Source organism: Acinonyx jubatus, chromosome D2 (genome assembly GCF_027475565.1).
Source record: "Acinonyx jubatus isolate Ajub_Pintada_27869175 chromosome D2, VMU_Ajub_asm_v1.0, whole genome shotgun sequence".
NCBI lineage: Eukaryota > Metazoa > Chordata > Mammalia > Carnivora > Felidae > Acinonyx > Acinonyx jubatus.
In genome coordinates this window covers 51,804,941-51,832,388 of record NC_069393.1, presented here as the reverse complement: position 1 = coordinate 51,832,388, position 27,448 = coordinate 51,804,941, and the positions used below count along the sequence as shown (strand labels likewise).

The following is a 27,448-nucleotide window of genomic DNA, read 5'->3' as shown; positions in this document are numbered from 1 at the left end:
ACCTTAAATGAGCTAGAGACAGCTGAAGGGTCTGAGGATACAAAGGGAAGAAGGACCATTAGCAGGAAGGTGAAAGGAGATGTCTGGGAAAACAAAGGTTGCCCTATTATGCAGAGAAGTATCTTAGGTGAAAGGGAATCGCTGTTAATAGCACTCTTCCTGGTACAAACTGGCAGTTGAGGGGGAGGTAAGGAGGTTTTCCTGTATCTGCTGGGTTTTAATTGATTTTAATGCAAAATAGTGTTCATGCCAAAGTGGCTCATCTTGGGTTGGCCTACCCTTGGCCCCTACAAGGTCAATCTTTTGGCTTCCTCTCCTGCCTTGTAATTTAAATTCCTATACAAGGAACTCCTAATAGTTCCCTTAAAACCATGATGACCCCCAAGACATTGCTCATTTTCTTCTCTGTGTGGAGTCCCCTTCCCCTTCTTTGCCACCCATGTAACTCTTTATTCCATAACATTTAAATCTCTTAAAATTTAAATCTTGCCTCTCTTAAGAAGCCTCCCCAGAACATTTTGGGATGGTTTTCTGTTCCTCTTTCGTGTCCTCAGAGCACCTGCCACATCTCTATCATGGAATTTTTCACAGTATATTGATGCATCTGCTGACCCGCTAGAGAAGTAATATTGCCTTTACTTCCTCCTAATAGTGTACTTCGTAAGTGCCTCAAAACTGGCAGTTTGTGTTGCTTATATGTGTATCTTCATATTTGGCCCCATACCTGGTATACAGTAGGCACCAAGTAAATGTATAATGAGATAAACTACATAGGTTACCTTTTGACACAGAATTTTGTGAGTCTACAGTGAACTCACTTCTGATATACTAATAAGATGGCTATGATATCTACTTTAATGTGAGCTATTAATAATCTCTGAATTTTTGATAATCTTATAATTATTCTGAAAGCTAACCTATTTATTGACTGATTTAATTTGTCCTAAATGCACTAAAAATGAACTAAAAATATTTCACAACCAAAGTTCTGCTCCTGAGATTACCTTTTGTAAACCAGTGATACCACCATTGAGCATGTTAAATAAACATTCCCAAGTCATACCTTTGATTTTCTGTCCAGATTCATTATATCAGCTGCCACACTTATGTAACAGGTAGTTTATGTAATGACTTCACCAATAAAGCTCTCACTTCTAATACTCAGAAAATCAAACCATGAAACTCATAATAAGAGGTGTTCACTAGACTTTCAATTCTCTCTGTAAGTCATTTTGCTTCCTTGAAGCTATGGAGAAATAAGATCTGATTGCATAAACTGACTATGTAAGAATTAAAACAACAAAGGAAGACAATATGGATTAACCAACGAAGAAAGACTGCATGCCGAAGTGTCTATACTCCAGGATACAGTACTTGCTTGAATGAAGGAAGCTAGACAAGGCTGGAGCTTCATTATGTGCTCCTTTAAAGTGCTACTGCAGGTAGGGACACCTGGTGGTTCAGTCAGTTGAGCTTTCAACTCAGGTCATGATCTCAGGGTCATGATCTCATGCCGTATCAGTGAGGAGCCTGCTCAGGATTCTCTCTCTCCTCTCTCTCTGCCCCTCCCCCTGCTCATGCAATGCTCTCTCTCTCCCAAAATAAATAAATAAAACATTTTTTAAAAGTGCAAATGTAAGAAGAAAAAGGAAGAGAGAATAACCACTTTTTAAAAATTTTGTGAATCTGAGTGGATATTCCTCTCCGCTCCTCCCCACAGTTATGATTTAAAATAAGGCAAATGTGGGGGCATCTGGGTTGGCTCAGTCAGTTAAGTGTCAGGCTCCTGGTTTAGGCTCAGGTCACAATCTCACAGTTTGTGGGACTGAGCCCCATGTCAGACTCTGTACTGACAGCGTGGACCCCCTTGGGAGTCTCTCTCTCCCTGCCCCTCCCCTGCTCGCTCTCTCAAAATACACACACACACATACATAAAAAGTAAAATAAGACAAATGAAAACCTGGGAGAATCTAATAGATGGACTCATTTAGTCTTCAATAAAATTAGTCATAGGGTCCCTGGTGGCTCAGTCTTTAAGCATCTGACTTCAGCTCAGGTCACGATCTCACGGTTCATGAGTTTGAGGCCCACTTCACGTGAGTTCAAGCCCCACTTTAGGTGAGCATGAGCCCTACTTTGGGTGAGCTCCGCTCCTCTCTCTCTCTCTCTCTCTGCTGCTCATGAGACTGCCCCTTGTGGGATTCTCTCTCTCTGCCCCTCACTCACTTGTACCCTCTTGCTCTCTCTCTCAAAAAATTAGTCATATACGTTTTACTCTAAAACTTTAAGAAGTCAAGTAATGTGTATTATTTATAATTTGCCATTAGTTACAAATACTTTTAGCTTTTGAAAAAGCAAAGTTAAACTAAAAGTAAAACCAGATACTTCAGCCCCTAGAGTCACGTTGTCATTCTATTCTTTAAAATGATAAAAATAAATAAACCTTAAAAAGGGGTGCCTGCATGGCTCAGTCAGTTGAGCATCTGACTCTTGATGATTTCGGCTCAGGTCATGATCTCATGGTTTGTGGGATTGAGTCCTGCAACCGGCTTTGCACTGACAGCATGGAGTGTGCTTGGGATTCTCTCTACCCCCTCTCTGCCTCTCCTCTGCTTGCATGCATGCATGTGCCTGCACACACGCTGTCTCTTAAAAATAAATAAACTTAAAAAAAATCAATAAAATAAAATAAAATGGAACTCAGGCCATTTGAAATTAATAAAACAAACCAAGACCATGAAATCCCAACTACTTTAGGAGGAAAAGGGGAATAGTTTCTATGGTAATTCCTTAGTAGGCAGGGACAAAAGTGGAGACCCAGTTCCAGTCACTGCATAACCAGACTTCACTTTGGTGAAATGGGGAGCTGAATTTCAGATGTGTATCTCATTTGTTCTGCTTTCTAGAGATAAGGTCTCAGTTTTAGGTCTTAGAATATAAATACAGATGATTTACCATTTTGCCATGGATTCCCACAGGAATGCAGAGTTAGCTAGACTACTATGAATGATGGAAATACAGAATATAAGAATCTTTGTGGTCTCCATTTAAGACAAATATTACACTATCTTGGTGAGTATTTGTATTTAAGGGGGCTTGTATCCTCATTCGTCTCTCTCTTTCAAATCTTAAAAATAAAGATTTTGTAATCTTTATTCAAACAATTTAAGAAAGTATTTATTTAGTTTACTTTTGTAGAATCTGAAAGGCATTTCTTTTATGCTAGCCAATTTATTAACCCTTAATTATCCAGTTACTTCCAAACCTGATTGTATATGTAATTACCTTTTGCCAAGTTAATAATTTGGTCAATAAACATGTCAGAACACTTGCTGCTTAGTTTCAACAGATAAATTCAGTTTCTCCACAGCCTCAAGGCATAACTAAATTTGAAAAAAAGGGCAGTTATCAAACTGCCCTGAAGCTGGTTCACTAAGGTAGAAGTACACAGCAGGTAGCCATGGCTTACTTTGGGGCCTGATGCTTGCCTGAGTGCTTAATTAGTAAAAGATTTCTGGGACAGGGTAACAGTGACAACCCTGTGACATTCTGACGAATGCAGGTGTCCACATGAACCTCAAAATGGCCAACAGACAAACTTTAAGATGAAACTTAGCTAAAAAACATCTATTGGTAAAGACCTACTGGCATCACACCTTAACTACAGGTTACAGAATTAAAATATGAAAAGAGAAACTAAATACAAACAGCAGGAGTAGGACTCATATTCTTGGAAACATGAATGCAGCCAATGGAATTAAACAGATTGTGATCTAAGTGCTACAATGCTTGCATGATGTGAATCTGTATTATAGGAGTGCAAAAAGAAATCCCTACCTGACCTCTGGATAACCTGAACAGGAAATTAGGACATTTCTAAGCAAAACAGCCTGTGTCATACTGTTAAAATAATTATTTCCATCGACACTTTGTATTAGCAATGTACATTAGGCCATCAGAAAAAAACTCAAGCCAAAAAAACTCAAGCCAAAAGAGTCTCTTCCCTGTAACAGATAAAACAGCAGTTGGCCCAGTGCCCTCAACACAGTTGAGGGGGTAAAATTTATTGATAATTAGGAGGACAAAGAAGGGGAGAGAGGAATAATAAACAGGTAAGAAAGCTGGAAGCATTCTTTAAATATTCATAGATCAGTTGGAAATGAATTATTGAAATATATTTTTTATTTTTTAAATATTTTGAGAGAGAGAGAGGGAGCGGGGGTGGGGGGGGGAGAGAGAGAGAGAGAGAGAGAGAGAAAGAGAGAGAGAGAATCTAAAGCAAGCTCCATGCTGTCAGCACAGAGCGTGACACAGGGCTCAAACTCACCAACTATGAGATCATGACTTGAGCCAAAATCAAGAGTCTGATGCTCAATGAACTGAGCCACCTAGGCACCCCAATAAAATTTATTTTTTTAAGTTTTGCTTAAGTAATCTCTACACTGGACACGGGGTTCAAACTCACAACTTCAAGATCAAGAGTCGCATGCTCTGTTGACTGAGCCAGCCAGGTGCCCTATGAATGGAATTTCACTCTTAGTCAGCATCTGGGGTATTAAGAGAGTATTCAATGATTTTAAGAAAATATCCACCAAACACTACAACTTAAAATGAGTCAGCATTTTTTTTCGGAATAATTTTTGAATATCTGCTATTTGGTTATGGTGCTTCAGAATGTTAGAAACCGTCACCATTTGGTTGGGAAAATCAAGCCCCTCCAATGTCTCACCTAATCAATATTCTATGGATATTATTTGCTTATCCGATTATATTTCACTTGGATAAGAAGTGCTGTTTCTTATGACACCAATATTATTTATTTATTTGTGTTTATTTACAATGTATTTATTCTACGCCCTATTCAATTCCCTCCCAACTAAGTTTAAAAAAAAAAAAAAATCAAGGTACTTTCATTTTGAATTAATCATTTAAGGGAGCTGTAAACTCCGGGTCTCAATTTCCTGTTCTGTAAAACAAAGGAGTCATATTTGCATGTGACAAGCACTCTATTTGACACTAGCAGGGAAAAGATGATGATGACCCAGTCTTTGTTTCAAGGAGTTCTTTAGTGTAATGGAAGAGATATTCACATAAGCATAATCATGAACAAAGGTGCAAATTACACTGGAGTTATGTACAGTTATTATTGGAGCATCCAGTCTTGATGGGGGTGAGAGGTAAACCCAAGAAGGCATCTGAGGTAGTACCCAAAATGAGTCTTAAAAAGGAGTTAATCAAGGGAGAGGCAGTGGTATTTCAAGCAGGTGGGACAGCATGAGAAAAGGCACAAAGATGGGAAACAGTTGTGCTTCTGGGGACTGTCATACATTTTTAATGTTGCTTACACTTATCAGTAAAGGAGTAGTACAAAAAGGCTAGAGAAGAGGACAGGGGCTAGATCACAAAAGGACATATATGCCTTGTTCAGGAACTTTGGGAAAATTTTAAACAAGAAAGCTCACATGGTCAGACTCATTACTTACATATATAAATACAACAGCTCTGTGAAGAATGGATTTGAGGAGAAAAAAACTAAGGATGGGAAAAATAATTAAGAAACTGTTGTGATAACCTTGAAATACACTGGGATAAACAAGTAGGTAGCTGGGAAAGAGAGAAGCGGATGGATAGGTAATAGGGCAGGTAGTTAGGATGGAAAGAGGAGAATGGGTTTGAGAGGAAAAATCCCTAGGACATGATGATTGAATGGGGGGCATGGCAGAGTGGTGCCATCAACCAAAACAGACAACTTGAAAAGATCTGATTAGAGAATGAGGGAAGATGATGTGTTGACAGCTTTGGTCACATAGGATGTAGGACACATATCCTAGTGGAAATGTCTATCAAGCAACTGCATATATATATCTAAGGTACACAGCATTTGTGCCAGAGATATGATGGAGAGTGGATGAGTTCACCCAGACAGAGTATACACAGAATAGAGTTGTAAGGACAGAAACCTCAGGTACACCAACATTTGGGGGGCAGAGACATAAAAAGAACGTTAAGAGAGTAGTCTTTGAAGAAGAGAGAACTTTGATTTTTTTTCAGTTTATTTATTTATTTTGAGAGAGAGTAAGGGGGGGAGGCAGAAAGAGAGAGAGAGAGAGAGAGAGAGAGAGAGAGAGAGAGAATCCCAAGCAGGCTCTGTGCTGTCAGCACAGAGCCAGATACAGGGCTTGATCCCACAGCCATGAGATCATGACCCGAGCCCAACACTTAACTGAGCCACCCATATGCCTGAATAAGGAAGAATTCTAAAGAGGAAGTGATCAACATTATCAAACACAGCAGAAAGAACCAATAAGGTAAGGGCTAAAAAGGTCTAGTGGCATTCCCTGGGTGACCTAAGTGAATGCTGTTTCAGCACTGTGGCAAAGCAGACAGCTGACTCAGGAATGAGTGAGACATGAGGAAATAAGGAAACAATCAATTATAAATAATTCTTTTAAGGAATCAGTATACAAAGGAGAAAAAAAGAGATCAGAAACAGTTAGAATGAGACTAGAGAAGATATCCCCCACCCACTCTCTCTCAGGCAGGAAAAATTTGAACATGTTTTTAAGCTAAGGTAGTTATGAAAAGGATAAAGCAGAGGAAAGGCAGATGAATAATGAAACAAGTCTCATAGAAAAATGGGGTCAAGGGCATAGGAAGACGAGAGAATCCTGAATAAAATGGCTACCTATCATAGGAGTCTGCAGGAAGGAAAATGATGAACGTGAATACAGATAAACCGATTGCAAAAGTAACAGTGAGAGATTAATGGTGATAGAGATGAACGAAGGAAGCTCAAAGGGGCTGAGGCTTTCACTCAAAAGTGGAAGAACAATGGTCTACAGATGGAAATGGGGGCTAAGAGAACAGGCTCTCTCATTTCACACTGTGCAGCCTATAAAAGAGTGCGTAGTTACCACTAGAGAGGGCTACTGATTTAGCAGAGCCTCACAATTCTAAGACCGGAGGGAAGAAAACATTCTGCCAAAGCACTGAAGCTGTAGGGCCTAAGTTTACATTGGAATGTCTTCAGATGGCACATCCTAAGAGGGCTAGAAGAAGCAAAAGGATACAGAGTTAAACAAACCAATGAGTGAATGAGACAGGAAATAGGCAGGGAGGGCCGGAAGGAGGGGAATAAGAAAGCGGGAAGAGTAGGGAGAAAGTAGTTAACTTCACTGAGTAATCAAACATTTTAATCTTCTAAAATGAGGGATGCATGGTTGGGAAATGCCAGAAATGACAATGTCTGACACCAGGTCTCAGGAAAAAGTGGTGAAGGCGGCCATGTGGCTTTTCAAAAGGGCAAAGAAGCCTCTATTTGAATGTAGAGGTTCTCAAGACACCAGGAACAGCAGCAAGAGCCCTGCCTGGTTAAGGGGAGAACCTGTAGGAGGTTTGGTTAGATTTTCTTACGTGCCTTCCAATTCTCAAACCTTAGGATTTCATGACCATGAAAATCACTGAATCACAGACTGAAGGTAACTGGAAGATGATCTGACATTTAAGAAAACATAAGAGTCAAAGAAAGAGAGAACTAAAAATGTAAAACACTCCAGGGACTAAACTGTCACTTACTATTAAGTACTAAGCACTGTAATATACACCTAAGAAGGAAGTTCAAGAAAAATACTATAAAATATTAATTCTCAAATCAAATAATCCCTTCAGCAATTTCATTCTTTCAATATATATTAATAAAACTTTTCATCATGACTATATATCCACTTGACTCTTAAGAGGTCACTATTGACCCAAAAACCCCACCAAATTTCTTTTAATATATGGTTTTATGGATATCAGAGGTGGAATGCACCCCTTCGGAGTGCTACCTAAGTATCGGCAGTGTTGAGTTCTCTCAGCCATCTAAATGTGAGGATGGGTGGCTCTGCGGGCCCCTAACGTCTCACTCCTAAGCCTGAAGTATGTACATACACCTAGTTTTTTGGGTATGTTTGCTTTCACTTTCCAAGCAAGTTATGAGTTCTTCAAGGGCAAAGGTAATAGCTCTTCCTTCTCTCTTAGGGTACTCAACAAAAGCTTGTTGCACTGAACTAAATTATATTTCATAGAAAACTTTGAGAAGCTGAAGTTTAATGACTGTGTCTTTTCTGCAACAAAAGAAAAAGCAGAGAGATTAATGCACACACACACAAAAAGCTTTTAATTTAAACCACTGGAAAAGCTCTGCATAAATATTGTTTGATTAAAAAAATTTTTTTTAAAATATTGTTTGATGGGGCGATTGGGTGGCTCAGTCAGTTAAGTGTCTGACTCTTGATTTCAGCTCAGGTCATGATCTCTCGGTTTGTGAGACTGAGCCCCACATTGCACTCTGTGCTGTCAATGTGGAGCTTTGTTTGGGATCCTCTCTCTCCCTGTCTCTCTGCCCCTCCCCCCTGCTTGCACACACTCTCTCTCTCAAAATAAATAAATAAACTTTTAAAAAGTCAAAAAACAAATTGTTTGAGTCTGGGGCTCTGTCACACACAGATTACCTACAAGGGGGCCTGAGAGACTGATAAGAGTCTTATACAAAGTTCACTATCACCTACTGTTAATTTTTCTTTATCTCCATTTCAGACCATTACTTGTATCTGTGTACAGCTTTTCACTTGAACATCTCATCCAGTGAAGTACAGGCTTTTCTATACTTTATAAAAGGGAAACTGAGCTTCAGAGAGATTAAATGTCTTGTTCAAATTTATATGTAAAGTAGGATTAGGATCTAATTTCCTCAATTTATAAATTAAGTGCTTAAAACAACCAGATTAGGATGGTTTAATTTACACAAGATTTTCTTTTATTTGTATGTATAACCAATCAGCTTTCAAAAAGAATGCATGGTAAAGTTTTTTAGAACACTGTTGTAAGATTCACGCTGGATATGGCAAATAGTACAAAGGCAGTCTAGAGAATTTTGTTTCATACAGTGAAAAGATCATAATAGTGAATATGGTGGTTCTAGTTTTAATACTCATTAGTATGTTAAACAGTGCAATATTGCTGTTTTTTCTGACAAAGCATTTAAATATTTAAACTTCTCATTAACTATCCTTCCAACTTGCAGAAATCTATAATAGAAAAAAAATTTTTCCATTCAATAAATAAAACAATTATCAGGGAAAAATAAATTTCTTCTTTTTAAGTTTATTTAGTTTGAGAGAGAGAGAGAGGGGGGGGGGGAGAGAGAGAGAGAATGAGGAGGGGAGGGGAGGGGCAGAGAGAGAGAGGGAGAGAGAAGATCCCAAGCAAGTTCAATCTCATGAACTGAGAGATCACGACCTCAGCTGAAATCAACTGAGCCACCCAGGCATTTGCAAGGAAAAATAGTTCTCATAAATGAATAATAAGGAGTTTGGCAAAAATGTGAATTAATGTTGAGAGAATAACGTTCCCTGTTGCACAGTGCCAATATGGAGTTTATATCTAATACTTAATGGATGCATAATATTTATAAAAGACCAGCTATCACTATCCTTTCTTTACTGCTGATAGACAATTCTAAAAATTTTAACCTATCACTTTCAGTGAAAAAAAAAAATATCAAGAGTACTGATGATTAAATTGGGATTGCCTCTCTTTACATTATACACGAACTTATAATTCTCCATCTATGGAGACAAAGATTTACTCCTTGTGTAACACACTGAAAAATGCACCTCAAAATTAATCACAACATGTAATATTTATAAGAAATATTCCATATTTTCCCAAATACACACTTATATGTATAATTTTTTCTTGTAAATCTGATACTTTTCTTTATAATCCTATTGCTAAATTAAGTACGTCTCTTAAAAATAATTCTGAATGGAAGGGCACCTGGGTGGCTCAGCTGAATAAGCATCTGACTCGATATTGGCTCAGGTCATGATCTCTCGGTTTGTGAGATTGAGCCCCACACCAGGCTCTGTGCTGACAGTGCAAACGGAGACTGTTTGGGAGTCTCTCTCTTTCTGCTCCTCCCCCACTCGCGTGTGCATGCATGCTCACTCTCTCTTTCTCAGAATGAATAAATAAACTTAGAAAAAAATGTCACCATGGGGGAAGCTGGGTAAAGTGTACATGGGACCTTATGGAACTATATTTGTAACTTTCTGTGAGTCTATAATTACTCAAAAATAAAAATCAAAAGAAAACCAATGAGCATTATATTATTTTTGTAAATATTATGGTGTTGGTCTGCTTATTTGTTTTTCTGGTTTTCAAAAAATTATTTTAGAGGGTAATTTTCCAAACTACAAAACAGCTCCAACCTTTATCCTCAAAACAACCACAACAATCTATGTAGTCAAAAGTTATATCAATAACTGAAGGTATGAGCATAAATCACATATGTAGTTAAGCAATAAACTGTAAACCTCCAGAATTAGGACACTGGAACAAAAAGGGACAAAAAGGCAAAAGTCATTTAGGTTCAGACTAATCCTTCATAATCTAAGCTTTTGCAAAGGGCAGCATACTTTTCTAATATCTGGACCTTAAGGTAAATTTTGTGAGATGTCTGGTCTTGTTATATTCAAGAGTAAACCCAAAGACATCTTCCTTTAATTCTTTGGCACTTCAAATGAATTTAGGATTGTCTAAGGAAAAAAAACGCTTGCTGGAGGAGCTGTGTGAACAAGCTTGTTGTCCTGCTACTCTACCTAGTCAAGCATTCGGATACTACAACTTTGGCAAATCCCATTAATACTTTAAGAAGTCAAAGACTTTAAAACTTCTGAACAAAGTTCCTGTGAAGTAGTCACAGGGACATGTTTAAGCAAGCAGAGTGTGTATACAATATAGTAACAAATATAATGCAAACAAAAGAAGATTTGTTTAATTATAGTGGAAATAATTGTTATTTAAAAGTGCCTCCTTCCTCATCATAAAAGAACAAACTGGACTAGTGGCAAAAGAATTGTATGTTATGATGCCTTAAGATTAGAAACAGAAGACAGAAATTTCAAAGTAAAGTCTTGGCAGACGCCCAGTCTCCACAATAAGAATTATGGCCAAACAATTCTTTCATAACCTCCAAGTCTTGTTCATGTCCCTTTAGGTAGACTCCAAAGTTGTACATTTTAAATCAAACACAAGCCTATGTATTTATCAGGCTTTGTCTATCTTTCTATGGTAAAGTATATCTGAACTTCTTTCCTAAACTTTATAACCATTTGGGGGTATGGTAGAGAGGGGTTATTAGACTATGTATAAAAGGGTGGAAGTGAGGAAATAATTAGAACAAGGAGGGGGGTGCCCAGGGTACTTCCCTTATCAGGCAATACTGTTACAAGGAACTACGCTCCTCATGGTTCACCATGATGCAGATCTGGTACACCAGCCTCACCATCACCCTGATGAAGTGTGGGAAGTACAGAGATGGTAACTGCCAACTCAATCAATTAATGGCATCTGCGTAATACAAGCTTCACATAATTCATTAATTTTAGCAATGAAGATTAAGCACGCCATGGAAAACATCCCTCTCAGAAGTAAAGTGTACAATATTTTTCCCCACACACTTCATTAAACCATTAAGCTATATAGTTGAAACAGTTCAGGAAACAGTTTCCTAAGGTCATATAATAGTTATTAAGAGAAGTAGGACTCCATCCTATTTCCTGATTTCCTACAAGAGTGTCCTCATCAACACACCATCTGGATACTTCAGCAGATTTCTTTTTTCACTCCTTAACCTCTATCCTTTAGCCAAGATACCTTTCTGAACCTACTAATCTTCAACTTTATCTTCACTGATACCAACTAACTCATCTCTCAAATGGTCTAGTCCTTATTTTATTGTCTACTGTTCAATTCTATTTCCTCAGTGGCTGGCTATAGGAGGCACTTAATAAACATTTGCTGAATAAATGAATGAGTAAATGAAGAAATAAGTGAAAATCCGTACATATAACGCAGACAGTTTTAGCATTCCATTAACAAATGTTTATTTACATGCTGTCTTCTTCCAAAGGGGCTTTAAGGGGCAACTTATAAAAATACTTCAAGATAAACACAACTTAATAATCGAGAAAACTCAGGGCCGAAAGAAAGTGAAGGTAGAATAGAAGATGTTGGTACACAAAATGTATGTGATGCTATCCTATGCAGCTAGCTATAAAGCAGTGAAGCTATTTTTAACAATAAAGGAAATATATTTAGGTAACTCACAATATTTTGGTTACTAGAATACTAGTTACTCAGGATAAATGCAACTAATTCCAATAATGAAGACAGCTACTTCTGAGTCTACATGAAGAAGGCACTGTGAAATATAGTGAACCACACCATTAGTAATTAGTTAACAGCAATCTAGCATCTGTAGCCTAGACTACCAAAATGATCATCTGCTCTTGATTCTCATGTTGTCCATTTCCAATCTACTCTCCTCAGAGCAGCCAGAACAATCTTTTAAAAATGTAAATCAGAGTATGATACTAATTTGTTTAAAACCCTTGAATGGTTTCCCATCATACTCAACATCCCAAACTACCTCACAAGGCCCTCAAGGCCCTATACGACCGGGCTCTGATAACCTTCCCAACTGCATGCGTACTTCTTCCCCATGCTAATTTATAGCCATACTATCATCCTTTCTCTCTCTAGGCAGCACTTTAGGACTTCGCATCTGCTCTTTCTTCCTTCTGCTAGGAAAGCTATTTCCTCCTATCTCTCAACGGCATTCACAGATCTACTAAAATACCACCTCCTTAAAGGTGTTCCCTGAGAACCCAATACAAAGTGGTCCACCTTACCTCCAGTGATTTTAACACTAACCGGTTCTGTTCTCACAGGATCGAAATCTATTTAAAATTCTATCTGAAACTATTTAGCAATCATCACTGTTGTGGATCTTCCTCCAACAAAATGAGATTGTGACAGTAAGGATCTTGCCTATCTTGTTCACCGCTTGCATCCCCAGCATTTATATAGCAGTGCCCAGAGGAGGTGCTCACATAATTTGCTCAGTGAATGAAGAAGTATCTGAAAATAGAATAGCTCTTGGTGATCTGGCTTAGTCTGGACAGCTTTTGGCTTCCCTAGAGCAGTGGTGGCTGAATAACTGTTGTTAAGTCCTATACAATGCCTTTGACAATGTGCTGAAAACACTGGACCCTCTTCTCAGAAAAATGTACATACAAACAAAAAATTTTTTAAATGTTTTTATTTATTTTTGAGAGAGAGAGCATGAGCAAGGGAGGGGCAGAGAGAAAGGGAGACACAGAATCTGAAGCAGGATCTCACAGAATCTGAGCTGTCAGCACAGAGCCCGACGTGGGGCTCAAACTCACAGACTGTGAGATCATGACCTGAGCTGAAGTCGGATGCTCAACCGACTGAGCCACCCAGGTGCCCCCATACAAACAAAATTTTGCATGAACCTCCTAAAATCAATCCATGGTCCCCAGGTTAGAATCCCTGATCCACAGGTATGTAAGGGCCTTTATGCAATGCAATCTACATTTCACCAATTCCTGTCAATGAAGTTGAAGGCTGAGTGTAAAGAAAATGAATGCAAAGTTGCAAATCACTCCTAACAGATTTCTCTACAAAGTGGTAGAAAATGAAGAACAGCCCTGGTGAATGGCTGCCTAGTCTCCTCATGCAACACACACTGTACTGGGAAGCCCAGCTCTGCAATTCATCAGGGAAGAAAATGGCCTATGTGTTGATGACATATACAGTAAGAAAACAGATTTGTAAAGGGAGAAGTTTATGGTTGCCTCTTTAAAACGGCAGAGACTACACTGTTGTTCCAACTAAATGAGATCATACTGGATCAGGATATGAATAGAAAAAGTCAAGTTCCAGGAACTGATAAAGTTAAAAAAAAAAAAACAAAAACCAAAAAAACCCACCTAAACTGAGGCGCCTGACTGGCTCAGTGGGTACAGCATCCAACTCCTGATCTTGGGGCAGTGAGTTTAAGCCCCACGATGGGTGTGGAGCCTACCTAAAAAAAGAAAACTCAACTAAAAAGAATTGATTTAATATTCAGAATGGTCCACGAACTCTTCTGAAGGAAGAGAAACTTCTGTGGGTACCTTTAATAAAAAGATGCATGCTTAGGGTCACAAAGTGACTTTTGAAAATGTATTCTTTAAATTATGTCGGATCAAAGAAGCAACAGAAGGTAAGAATATATTTAGGTGTAAAACTCCTCCTTTGCCTGCGAGGGAGGACTTGGGGGTCAAGTTAAAAAGTTCGACTGAACAAAGTAGCTTTTGTCTCTGACCCCTTCTTGCTTTGTAGCTGTGGATGCTTACAGCTAAGTTAGTGTGTAAAGTAAATCATCTGGGCAAGAAATTTCTACAAGTTCTAAAGGACTTAGAACTTTGTTCATCATATTTTTAGTACCACTAAATAGTAATACTCATTTTTCTTGTTTTTTTTTTTTTTTTTTTTTTTTGGTGGCAGTTTTGGCTTTAAGGCGCTTATTTTGGCAAGTATTAGATTTTCTGTCTTAAGGAAAGGTTCAATTAATCTGAAAAAAAGTCACTTCAATTATATTTCCTTTTCAACACTAAGGGACACTCTTTACAACAAACAGAAAATACAGAACTTACCTTGATCATTTTATCAAATAATCTCTCCTTCAAAATGTTCCCATCTCGCATACAGTGTATTAAAAGGAAGAAAAGTAGCAAATATATCCTTTATTTTCCTGCGTGCATACTGTGGCTCAGTAACAATAGCCCTGATGATTCACTAAGGAATCTGACAACTGTTAGGATTTGAACTCCACATGAGCTGGTATTTTAATTTCCCACTTAAATCTTTTCATTCTTCAGGAGCAATCTTGTGTTACCGTTTCATGCTTCTTAAAAACAAGTTATTCTGTATGACTGACTGACTGGTTTACTGCAGCTAAGCAGCGTTAATCCTCTGGTAATTATCACCCTTCATAAAATCCTCCAAATGTTTTTTTTTTTGTTTTGTTTTGTTTTAAAGGGAAGTACAGCAAATTACTCTTGAAAATCTATTTTTCATCATTTTTGTATCATTTGCATTTTAATATTTAAATTTCATCTATCTATTGAAAGACTCATCTATTTGCTATCACAGCTCTCTTAATGAGACAGACAGTTCTAGGAATCTATAAAGGAATGCAATGGTGGTCCACATAATTCAGTGTTAAACTGTGTGCTGTAGAACACTGCTTTGCAAGACAGTTAAGAGATTTTCATTTGTGAAAAGTATTCAGTACTCAAACAAGTTTGGGGGTAAAAGGGGAAACACCTTTACTCTAAGACTTCTCAAAGCCTTTAATGTGCTAATGAAATTATGAATTCACAGAGAGGGACAAAATATGTCGGATTTCCAAAATTTATTTGACCTTAATCTATTTTCTTCTTGACTCATTGTTCCAAACAATACTAGTTTAATAAATGCTCCTTTATTTAATTCTGCTTTATATTCAGTCATTGCTGATCACTTAATTAAGGTGTATATTACCTTTGTCTAAATTTCTATAATTCTCCTGGCCAAAATATTTCTTTATCCATAAAAGAATAAGCAATTGGTTTTGGAGTGATGACAACATTTCTTAGAAATAACTTATATTACTATTTGAGTATCCATAATGATGACTGAGATAAATCAAGAAATGTCTGTTACAGTTTTACTTGACAAAGCACAGAAATGTATCATGTATTTTTACAAATACTCTCCTCAAAAAACAACTGAAATAGAAAAATAAAATTTACTGCTTTTCAAGTATATGTTTATATAGAATATCAACTTACATAGACTATCTCAATTCCTAATAAAGGTGTTTCTGTACCCCCCAAAATGCTTTTGAGTATAGCTAAAAAATGTGCATTCACTTATTCAACATGTACTGATTGTTCACTATGTGCCAAGAATAGCGTTTAGGCAATGGATGTGCAGCAGTGAACAAAAAAGGCATGATTCTTGTCCTTGTGGGCTTATAATTCAGCTTTTTCTTTTACATTGCCTGCACTGTTATGAATACTTACTCTAGAATTGTTTTGTTTTAAAAATACCTTTGATGTGGTAAGACTATAGTTAGGCTGGTATTAAAAAACCTCAAACCTACAACTAATTTGCTCATGAGGAATGGCATGAACCATGAAATATAAGCATATAGTTAACTGGAAGGCAACAGAAACCATTTTACTTGTACATTAGAAGCACATATCATTTATATCTCACAGTCTTGTATTTTACAATTACTTTACATTAAAATGCTAGGAGATTCAGTTCTTTTCAAAAATTGGTGCTGGGTCAATTGGATAGCCATATGGAACAAAATGAATCTTGAGCCTCCACTCCATACCATGCTCAAAAATCAATTCCAGATGGACTATAAACCTAAATGTGAATGGTAAAACAATAAAACTTTTGGAAGAAAAAATAGAAACATATCTTTATAATTTCAGGGACAGGCAAGACTTCCTAAACAGGACATTAATAAGCACTAACCATAAAGGGGAAAATGGACTTCATTAAAAGTATGAACTTCTTTTCATCAAAAGGCACCAATAAGAGTAAACAGACAAATCACAGAGCAGGAGAAGACATTTGCAATACATATATTTGACAGAGGACTCATATTCAGAATAGACAAAGAACTTCTACAAATAAGTAAGAAATGGACAATCCAATAGAAAAAAAAAAGGCCAAAAAAAAAAAAAAATCCCTGCACAGGTTATTTACAAAAGAGGATATTCAGATGAACAGTAATAGGGGTGCCTGGGTGGCTCTTGATTTCAGCTCAGGTCATGATCTCATGGTTTGTGAGTTCGAGCCCCGCATCAGGCTCTGCGCTGGTGGCACAGAGCCTGCCTGTAATTCTGTCTCCCCCTCTCTCTGTCCCTCCCCTACTTGCTCTCTCTCTCAAAATAAATGAAAATAAACTTAAAAAACCCAAATGAACAATAATATATGAAAAGGGATTCAATTTTATAAGTCAAATTTAAAAAATGCAGATTAAAACCACAATGTAAAACTACTGTATACCCACTGGAATGGCTATAAAGGAAGAGGCAGATAATACCAAATGACGACAAGGATGTAGAGCAGTAAGAATTCTTCTACGCTGCTGGCTGAAGTATAAACTAGTACTCTTGTTTAGGAAAACTGCTTCACAGTATCTATTGTAACTGATCATATGCATATCCCTTGACATAGCAATTCCACTCCCAGGTAAACACCTTAATAGAAATTTGCCTGTATGTTTACCCAAAAACATGCAAACAAATGTTCATGTTAGTACAATCTGTAACAATAAAACTGCAATCTATCAATAGTAGAATGTATAAATTATGGTATGTTTTGTATGATGACAGACTGCACAGCAAAGGGAATGAAGGAACCATAACTACATGTAACGACATGGATAAATTTCACGAACATATTGAGCAAAAGAAGGCAGAACCTTCTAAAAAATTAATACTACATGATTTCATGTGTACGAAGTTCAAAATCAGGCTGAATTGATCTGTGGTGTCAGAGGACATGAGGGGGTTACTCTTTGAGAGGGAGAACGGTAATGGCTGAAAGAAGAACAGTAAGGGGAAGGGTCTCTTGAGGCACTTACTGCTCAAGTTTTCTTTCTTGATCTGGACGTTACTGAGATTATTTCAATTTGTGAAAATCAGCAACAGTACACTCAAGAATTGCCTGAATGTATGTTATACTTCAATAAAGCATCTATTTGAAAAGTGTTATGAGATGCAAATATATTTTGTGTAATTCAGATTCTTCAGAGGAATGATTACTCCTTTTTCCCCTAGTTTGCCTAAAATCAAATACTTGAAGACCAGATATAATCCTAGATGGGGAAAGGAATATTATAAGGTCACTTATGGCACAGAACTGTAACAGGAAGAAAACAATGGTAATTCCTGACTCATACCCAGGCTAACAGGAAATACATATTTGATTTTTCCTTTAAGGCTTTCGACTACATATTCCCAGACTTTTAAAAGGCTCTTCCTATGACAAGGTATCTGGTCCCTCACTAGAGCTGGAATTTTCTCTATATCTCTGCAATGTGTGTCTAAATCACTATGCAAAACTCAAGGCACCGTCTTAACAGCCCCAAAGCATGGTAGTCTAACCCAAATATGACACTTAACTAATGCAGTCTAAGAATTCCTAGCACGCTGTTGGTTCATTTGAGATTAACTAAAACTACCAGACCTTTTTCATATTATAAGTCAGATTTTCTACATCTTTTATTTTTAAAAATTTAATTTAAAAATATTAAATACAGGGGGCACCTGGTTGGCTCAGTCAATAGAGCATGTAAATGTTTTTTTTTAATATTTATTTATTTTGAGAGAGAGAGAGCAAGCGAGCACGAGTGGGAGAGGGGCAGAGAGAAAGAAAGAGAGAGAATCCCAAGCAGGCTCTGCGCTATCAGTGCAGAGCCCAACACAGGGCTTGAACTCACCAGCCATGAAATCATGACCTGAGTCCAAATCAAGAGTCGGACACTTAACCGACTGAGCCACCCAGGAGCCCCAGAAGAGCAAGCGACTCTTGATCTCAGAATCATGTATTTGAGCCCCATGCTGGGTGTAGAGATTACTCTAAAAAAAAAAAAAAAAGTAAAAAACAGTATTTAATATTTTCCTTGCTAAATTTAACTTTGTTCGCTTTCACTTATCACTCAAGCCTACTAAGAACACTTTGATTCTGTCTTCTATCATCTTAGGTAACTCGGAGCTTTGTGTCATCTATACATATAATTCGTATTTCTTCTATGTATTTATTATCTGGGTAATTATTTTAAAAATATATTGATTCCAAACCATCAAAGATAGACATCTAGAGGGTGCTTAAAGAAGCATTTCCCAAAGTATGTTTCATGTAATACAACCAAAACTGAGTAAGGGAGACGTTCTGTGATGAGTTTGGGAAATGCCAGGTTACCACGGAATTTCTCAGTCCTTACAATTCTAACGCACATGGTAAGTGTTTGAGAGGGAATTAGAGTATAAAATGTTTCCAAAACTTAGCTGACCTGGAAATGCCTTTGAAGAAATTTTTTCTCATCTTGAGAAATCAGTGTTCCCTGGAAAGACACTTTGAGAAATAAATACTGCTCAAGGGTAGTAATGATCCAAAGCCAATTTCTTTAGGCAAAAGACCGTTTTATTTTTATTTATTTATTATTATTTTTTTAAGTAGGCCCTATCCCCAATGTGGGGCTTGAACTCATAACCCTGAGATCACAAGTCACATGCTCTACTGACTGAGCCAGCCAGGTGCCCCAAGAGATCGTTTTATTAGCTTCAAATCCACCTAATTGCATTATCATCCAACCTACCTAAACTTCTTAATATTGTCTAAAAGTTTATCAAGACATTTGTTGAATGCAGCAATTTATCACAAAGTGAAACAGGATCAGGTAAAGAGGCTTTAGTATTAGGATTAGTAAGCCATGGATGCTCAGTCTACTGTGAGAGTTATGTTCAGTAAGAAGCTATAAAGATGAGATTTAGATTTTGAAGTTTCCCACAAAATCGGCTACATTTTAAAAGTTTCGGTGATTAAAAACTAATCTTTAGTTACCTGAAAAATTCACTTACATGGGATACTTCCTTTTCTAATGATATTTAGTGAAATATTTCTGTGTATTAAGAATGAGTTATAGGGGTACCTGGCTGGCTCAGTTGGAGAAGTACACAACTCTTGATCTTGGGGTTGTGAGCTCAAGCCACATGTTGGATTACTTAAAAAAATTAGTTATAAAAAATGATCACTGAATTCTGTATACCATATAGAGAGTATTATAATAAAAAAAGCTGGAATTCTTTAAGGCTTTCATACATTGTCAAAAAATTTTACAATTCATTTGAAATCCATTTGAAAGATTATTTAACAAAATAGACGGTCTTTATAGAAAATAGACACGTGTAAGTTTCCAAAGTTCTTCGTTCAGTGAATTAATTTCAGAACTGGGGGTAGGAGGATGATAGGATTTACTTACAAAAAAAGTTTACACATACATATTACATTAAAACAGCACATCTAAAATTGACTGAGACAGTACCTTCATCTAATGCAGTCCCAGTACCACTAGTCCTCTGCATCGTCTATGGGGCAGAAGACCTTAAGATGTTGTTGAGATAACTGGCTTCCATTAGCAAGCATGTGATTGGCAGGATGATAAAGTCTTTTCACTCAAGGTCAGCTATTTCCTTTTCTTTAAAAGAGGGCAATTCTGATGATCCATCTTTTAGCTACAGTCTCTCATTGAGTCCCAGTTCTCCTGCCTTCAGCTTTGATATGGTTCTAACTTTCCTCTTGTATCAGCTCATACTTGTCATCAACTCCTCTATTCAGAACAGCAAATATCAGGAGTTTGACCTCAGGGCAAAGTCCGGGTGGGCAGGTAAAATTTGACCACTGGACCTACTTCCTAATCTTTCATACCCAGCAATTCATGAAGCAGTATCAAATTCAAACTAAAAAACAGAAGCATGACCCCTTATAAGTACTATGAAAAGGGCTCTTTTGCCTTTCTAAGTATACTTGAAAAGAACTGTCAGCCACCCTATTAAGACAGAAATGGATCACAGACTAGAAAAAAAGAAGGAAAGGTGCAGAAACCCAACTGAAATGTAAATAAAAGTGTTAGCACCCTCTTTATGTTTGGTAATATAGTACTTCATATAAAAGGTATTAAAATAATATTCCATGAAATGTCTTTATGAAGTCAGGAACATTAAAACATTATTGAAACTTTAAGACATCTTTATTTAAATAACACTGACATCGGATACAAAAACTTCTATCACCTCATATGAAACATCAAAGACTAATTTTGTTTTCAGTCAATTCCTATACTTGGCATTTCACCACTTAACTGTTTACAGATTAATTTGAAAAACAAATGTATATGAAAGATAACTATCTTTGTCAAGTTATTAAATCCAAGCTTCTAATACCGTAAAATTCAAGTATGTCTCAGTGGTCTGGCAGCTAAAGACAAAAATTAATAGCATCTTGTTTCAGGATACAAAAGTACAAAAATAAAGCATGATTAATTTTTAACATTAATAATCATGGAAAATTATTTTAGCCTCCTTTTAAAAACTAGGATAATACATTAAAAATGAGCTCATTAAAATTTATCCACTAGTAACTTCCACTGCATACTAAGTATCATACTTTTTTAAAGTTTATTTATTTTGAGGGGGGGGAAGGGGCAGAGAGGGAGAGAACCCCAAGCAGGCTCCACGCTGCCAGCGCAGAGTCAGAAGTGAGGCTCGATCCCACAAGCCAGGGGATCATGACCTGAGCTGAAATCAAGAGTCAGATGCTTAACTGACAGAGCCACCCAGGTGCCTCTAAATATCATACTTTAAAACTGTGGTTTTTTAGTGTTTTTTTAAAATATTTATTCATTGAGAGAGAGAGAGAGGAAGAGAGAGAGAGAGAGAGAGAGAGAGAATAAGTGGAGGGGCAGAGAGAAAGGGAGAGAGGGAATCCCAAGCAGGCTCCGCACTGTCAGTGCAGAGTGCAGAACTCACGAACCGTGAGATCATGACCTGAGCTGAAATCAAGAGTCGGACGCTTAACTGACGGAGCCACCCAGGCACACCAAAACTGTGTTTTATATTAAAGAGTTATTTCTATATAAATCTTTAACAGCTTTACATGTGTCATAATAGATTTCAGAATTCTAAATATTTCCGATATATTTTTTTTATTCACTTAAAAGTTTCTTAAAAAGTTACACTAATGAGGAAGAGTCAACCAGGACTTAATGTCTGTAAGTGCACCTACATGAAAAGTAAATTCAACCCAAAAGACTTGAGATTTTTATTAATATTTCTAAGTATGCCTTAATAATAATTCCATGAGGGAATGCTTTACATAGGGTTGTAAAAAGGCTTTCTTTGGTGTCTTTGAAGGAAGAAAGTACCTGGGATCAGAGTTTTAATCTGCACTGAGCCAACCACCTATCTGAACAAATCAAAGAACAGAATTTTTACCCACAGCTTCAAAACCTATGTGGTCCTATTCACAACTCTTCAATGAGATTACCAACTAGTTAACACCATACAAATTCATACAAAACTGAGAAAGTATCACATAATAAATTTCAAATTTTCTGGAAACAGATTATTCGTATATAATGGGAGATATCCTCAAATTACATACTCGTTAGCTTGGAGAACATATTCATGTCCTTGTAACAGGGAAACTTAACCCCAGTACGTGGCTGTAACCTAACTGAGAAATGAACATACAACCAAGCCTATTTCCAGCTTGCTAAAGGATTCCATTTTTTGTATTAGATCATCTTATTCAGGGCAGTAAGACTGCGACAGAGAGAATTCCTAAAAGAAATAGACCTACCTTCAACAGAAAGAATACCTTCTAGTAAACTAGAATAAAAGTTCAGATCCTACCTTCTTCATTTTGTACTATCTTCTCCAACTTAGTAAGGCTAATCATTTACAGATCTAGGTCATCCATAACATTGTTCCTGGTGTGGCATAACACACGAGCATTGACTGCAGACAGAAATAAATATTAACATATATGTTCAGTGCTTTACAGATAAAATTGGGAGACAGGAATAATTTTTTCAGTTTCCTTCAAAACCTATCTTGAAGATACACCATTTATATCCACATGACTCACTGTCCTGTAAGTATTCCTAAGCAGTTTGTGGGTGTTTTGTTTCTCTAAAAGAGTTTTAAGCTCCACAAGAACTAAACTCTCTCTTATATTATTTTTGTGTCTATTTCAACCACATCACCTCTCTCCAAATAATCAGTACATAGTAATACATGTTTATAGAACACTGGTTTGGAATTAAAGCAAAAACACCTCTATTCTTAAACATTTACTGAAATCACAATTCCTTAACTGCTTAAATTGGTCCTGCTCTAAACATCACTGTTGGTAGAGTCTATTTATATCAATGGTGGGGCCCCATCTTCAGTCATCTCCATCCCCAAAGGGGCTGGGACCATTAATAAACTAATAATCACAGTGTTGTTGTTGTTTTTTAAGATTTTATTTTTAAGTAATCGCTACACCCAGTGTGGAGCTTGAACTCACAACCCCTGGATCAATAACCACATGCTCTACCAGCTAAGCCAGCTAGGTACCTCCACAGTGGCTTTGTTTTAATTCCATCTCCATTTGGTTCTTCTTGTCAAGGGCAGCAGTCACTCCTGTTGTCAATTTTGTATCCCTGAGCCCTCTACCTTGGATCCACCCCCCCTCCATACTCCTGTGCCTCTCAGCTCTATTAAACTCCTTAAGCTTAAGATTAAGAAAAAAAAAAAAGGAGGAGGGGGGAAAAAGGAAGAAAGAAATAATAAGAAAAAATATGGGAGAGATGGATAAAGGGTAATAGGAACTAAATAAAATGACAAGTGTAGAAATGTCAAAGAGTAGTAAAATGATTAGAAGAGACTAAAAATGATTAGGAGATATTATATTGGGGCACCTGGGTGGCTCGGTGGTTTAAGCATCTGACTCTTGATTTTGGTTCAGGTCACGATCTCACAGTTTGGGAGTTTGAGCCCCACATTGGGCTCCATGCTGATGGTGCACAGCCTGCTTGGGATTCTCTCTCCCTCCCTCTCTGCCCCACCCCTGCTCTCTCTCTCTAAATAAACTTTGAAAAATTATCATATTTCTTACTCAAGAGTTACATGACCAGAAAAGAATTATGTTAATGTATAATTACCTTTTTAAAAGTAGTTTTATCCTTTTTTCTGGAGGCATACAGATAATTTACTGAAAAAAACATTCTTGGGGCACCTGGGTGGTTCAGTCAGTTAAGCATCTGACTCTTGATTTCGGCTCAGGTCATGATCTCATGGGTTCAGGAGATCGAGCCCCACGTCTGGTTCTGCACTGACAGCTTGGAGCCTGCTTGGGATTCTCTCTTTCCCTCTCTCTCTGTTTGTGCATGCACACGTGTGCGTGCTCTCTCTTTCTCAAAATAAATAAACATTTAAAAAAAAGCATTCTTTATCACTGGCAAAATATTAAGCAAGGGGCTCCTTTCTACATTGTAATAATTTACATTTGACTTGGGTCCTGACACTAATTATATCACCAATTTTCATATAGGACCATGAAATCATTAAGAAATAACTCAAACTTCAGGGGTGCCTGGGTGGCTCAGTCAGTTGAGCATCTGACTCTTGACAGCAGCTCAGGCTGTGATCAAGATCATGCTGAGTGTGGAGCCTGCTTGGGATTCTCTTTCTCCCCCTCCCTCTACATCTTCCCTGCTTCACACACATGCACTTTCCCTCTCTCAAAATAAATATATAAACATTAAAAAAAAAAAAAAACAAAACTCAAATTTCAAGTGTCATTACACCAAAGTATAAAGTTATTTAGTCATGTGCTTAGAAGGTAATGACCAAGTTAGATATTCACCAATGAGAATGTTCCATGAGGTTGAGACACCAAATAGAAATAGAAGTTCAGAGAGAAGGGCCAAACTCATAGTCATCAAAGAAGCAATTTTTCAAAGAAAGGTTGTTTCAAGGCAAAAGAGCAAGCATTCCTGTAGCATTAGAAAAAAAAAAAGGCAACAGTTGATGGCAATAAGTGAGAACTACATTATTACATCTTACTTGTCTGAGGTCAATGAATGCTAGCTGCAGGGTATCCCCCTGGAATCCTGGCACGGGCTCAGAGCTGGCAAACACTATTTAAAAAAAAAGAATAAAAACAAGATTGTGAAATATACAAGGATTTAGCCACTAAATTAATTTCTACTCATTACAAATGTATTATAATATTTACACATAATCATTTCAAATGAAGACTATTTATGGCCTTCAATTTCCACTACTAAGAATGCTCTCCACACCCATTACCACAAATATTTTAATAATTTTAAACTTCTAATCTACCATTTAATCACTGTAATCCTTAATTACAATAAATTTAGAATGGTTATCCCAGAAAAAGTTCAAGAGTAGTAATATACTTCAATCAAGAAAATTTTTCTGACTCTATTTAGCCTTAGGTGAATGATTATAGAAGCATTTTGAAACTATACCAATTCCATGGCTGTCAACATATTTCAAAAATTCTCCTTTGTTACAGAACATGCTTATAAAAATCCTACCTCTAGCTAAAAGCAATAATGGGCAGACACATAAAAAGTCAGCTTTATATGCAGACAATAGGTAAAGTGTTCTAAGTAGCAAAATGACGATGATGCAGGAATGTCTGTTCATGTCTAATAATTTTTTTCCATAGAAGGAATCTCATCTCTTTAAAAACTAAAAAATACTCTAAAACTGAAAAATACTTCAAAAATGTTTTCAACAATTTTTTTACTTGAAAATTTTTAATACTAGTAACATAGCTTGTTTAGTTACATTGAAAAGACAATTCCAGTATTAGTTATTTTGAAGACAAAAGACTTTTATCTCACAAAAAAGACCTTCTCACTTTACATGAAAGCTTCTCTGATAAAAGAATGCCAGCAAGCATTCTCTCTCCTCATTAATATCCGAGTTTTCCTAAAAAACATTACAGATTTTTCATTTATGAATTTATGTAAGTCAGTATTTTAGAAGCCATTTAAATTTTCAACCTATATATATAGTTCTTGGAATAACAAAAATAATTCTAAGTTCAGTGCATTATATGTGAAATATAGTTTAGAAAGGCTCAGAATCATGTATTTAAATTTAAATACATGAAAGCTTAGCATAGCTTAATTTATCTGGCACTTTTAGGGAATGAAAATGTCAAAATAAGTTTTTGTTGCTGCTCTTGTTTAAAGATAGTGTTAATTTTGCTTTAAGCATTAAAACTTTTTATTTTTTATTTTTTTTCCAATATATGAAATTTATTGTCAAATTGGTTTCCATAGAACACCCAGTGCTCATCCCAACAGGTGCCCTCCTCAATACCCATCACCCACCCTCCCCTCCCTCCCACCCCCCATCAACCCTCAGTTTGTTCTCAGTTTTTAAGAGTCTCTTATGCTTTGGCTCTCTCCCACTCTAACCTCTTTTTTTTTTTTTCCTTCCCCTCCTCCATGGGTTTCTGTTAACTTTCTCAGGATCCACATAAGAGTGAAAACATATGGTATCTGTCTTTCTCTGTATGGCTTATTTCACTTAGCATCACACTCTCCATCCACGTTGTTCCATCCACGTTGCTACAAAGGGCCATATTTCGTTCTTTCTCATTGCTATGTAGTACTCCATTGTGTATATAAACCACAACTTCTTTATCCATTCATCAGTTGATGGACATTTAGGCTCTTTCCATAATTTGGCTATTGTTGAGAGTGCTGCTATGAACATTGGGGTACAAGTGCCCCTATGCATCAGTACTCCTGTATCCCTTGGGTAAATTCCTAGCAGTGCTATTGCTGGGTCATAGGGTAGGTCTATTTTTAATTTTCTGAGGAACCTCCACACTGCTTTCCAGAGTGGCTGCACCAATTTGCATTCCCACCAACAGTGCAAGAGGGTTCCCATAAGCATTAAAACTTTTTAATCTTAAGTATTTTTTGATGGAATTTTAAACTGTAACATAATACTTCTTTTGGTTTTAAACTTTTTTTTGAGTATTCTAAATATTATTCAAACGTTTCTTAATTCTCTGGATTACTGTTAAGAACATTTTTTATTCTGTACAGTACAATACATTCCCAGGGCTGCCGCAGTATTAAGGTCCTTTATTTATTTATTTATTTATTTATTTATTTATTTATTTATTTAAATAGCTCAGAATGCTGTGCTGTTTGAGTACTTGTATCTAGCCTTTATAATTCTTCTGCCTTTTCTCTTGCAGTTTTAACATCAATTCTTACTCCCTGCTCTCACTCATCTTATTAATATGCTACCTCTTATAGTCTTAAACTGGCCAGTCAGCTAATCAACTACTAGAATTGTGTCTAAAGAGCAAATACAGCCTGAGCAGGGGCCTCTCCCACAAGTAAGGTAAATAGGTTTTATATATGCCTTTGAGTATATGTACTTTTCTAGTAAGAGTAACCTTTTTGCTATTCAGAGGTGTATCATTTTTTCCCTTTACTTCTTGGTTCTCTGCTATGTACTTAACTACATATGTAGTTACAGCCATTAGATAGGTGACTCATTAGATAGATAGGTGACTCACTTTTCTCAGGCCCCCTATTTCCAGAAAACTACGATTTACTGAGCAAATCCAGCCACACTTCTCAATATTTAGTGTAATTCATTCACATCATTGCCTTTTCGTACAGCAAAGAGTAGATACTTTTATACTGTAGCAACCCCATCACCCCCAACCATGTCCCCAGTAATTGAGTTGTCTTTCTCTAGTACCATCAGGTCTTAATTGAAAAATAATAAACAAAATTATAATAACCTATTAAAAGTAAAAGTATTTTTTTAATGTTTACTTATTTTGAGAGAGAGTGTGTGTGTGAGTCAGGAGAGAGGCAGAGAGAGAGAGAAAGAGAGAATTCTAAGCAGGCTCTGCACGGACAGTG

The 27,448-nt window shown here is 36.9% G+C and overlaps 1 protein-coding gene across 11 annotated transcripts in view; it reads right to left on the bottom strand.

Moving 5' to 3' along the window:
* The window catches only part of EXOC6 (exocyst complex component 6), a 316,918-nt gene that overhangs the window by 13,097 nt on the left and 276,373 nt on the right, over positions 1 to 27,448 (bottom strand). For all 11 annotated transcript variants that reach the window (XM_053207218.1, XM_015061898.3, XM_053207222.1 and 8 more), the window contains one exon: positions 24,579 to 24,652. In XM_053207218.1, coding sequence (XP_053063193.1) covers positions 24,579 to 24,652 — 74 coding nt within the window. The remainder of the gene's footprint in view (positions 1 to 24,578; positions 24,653 to 27,448) is intronic.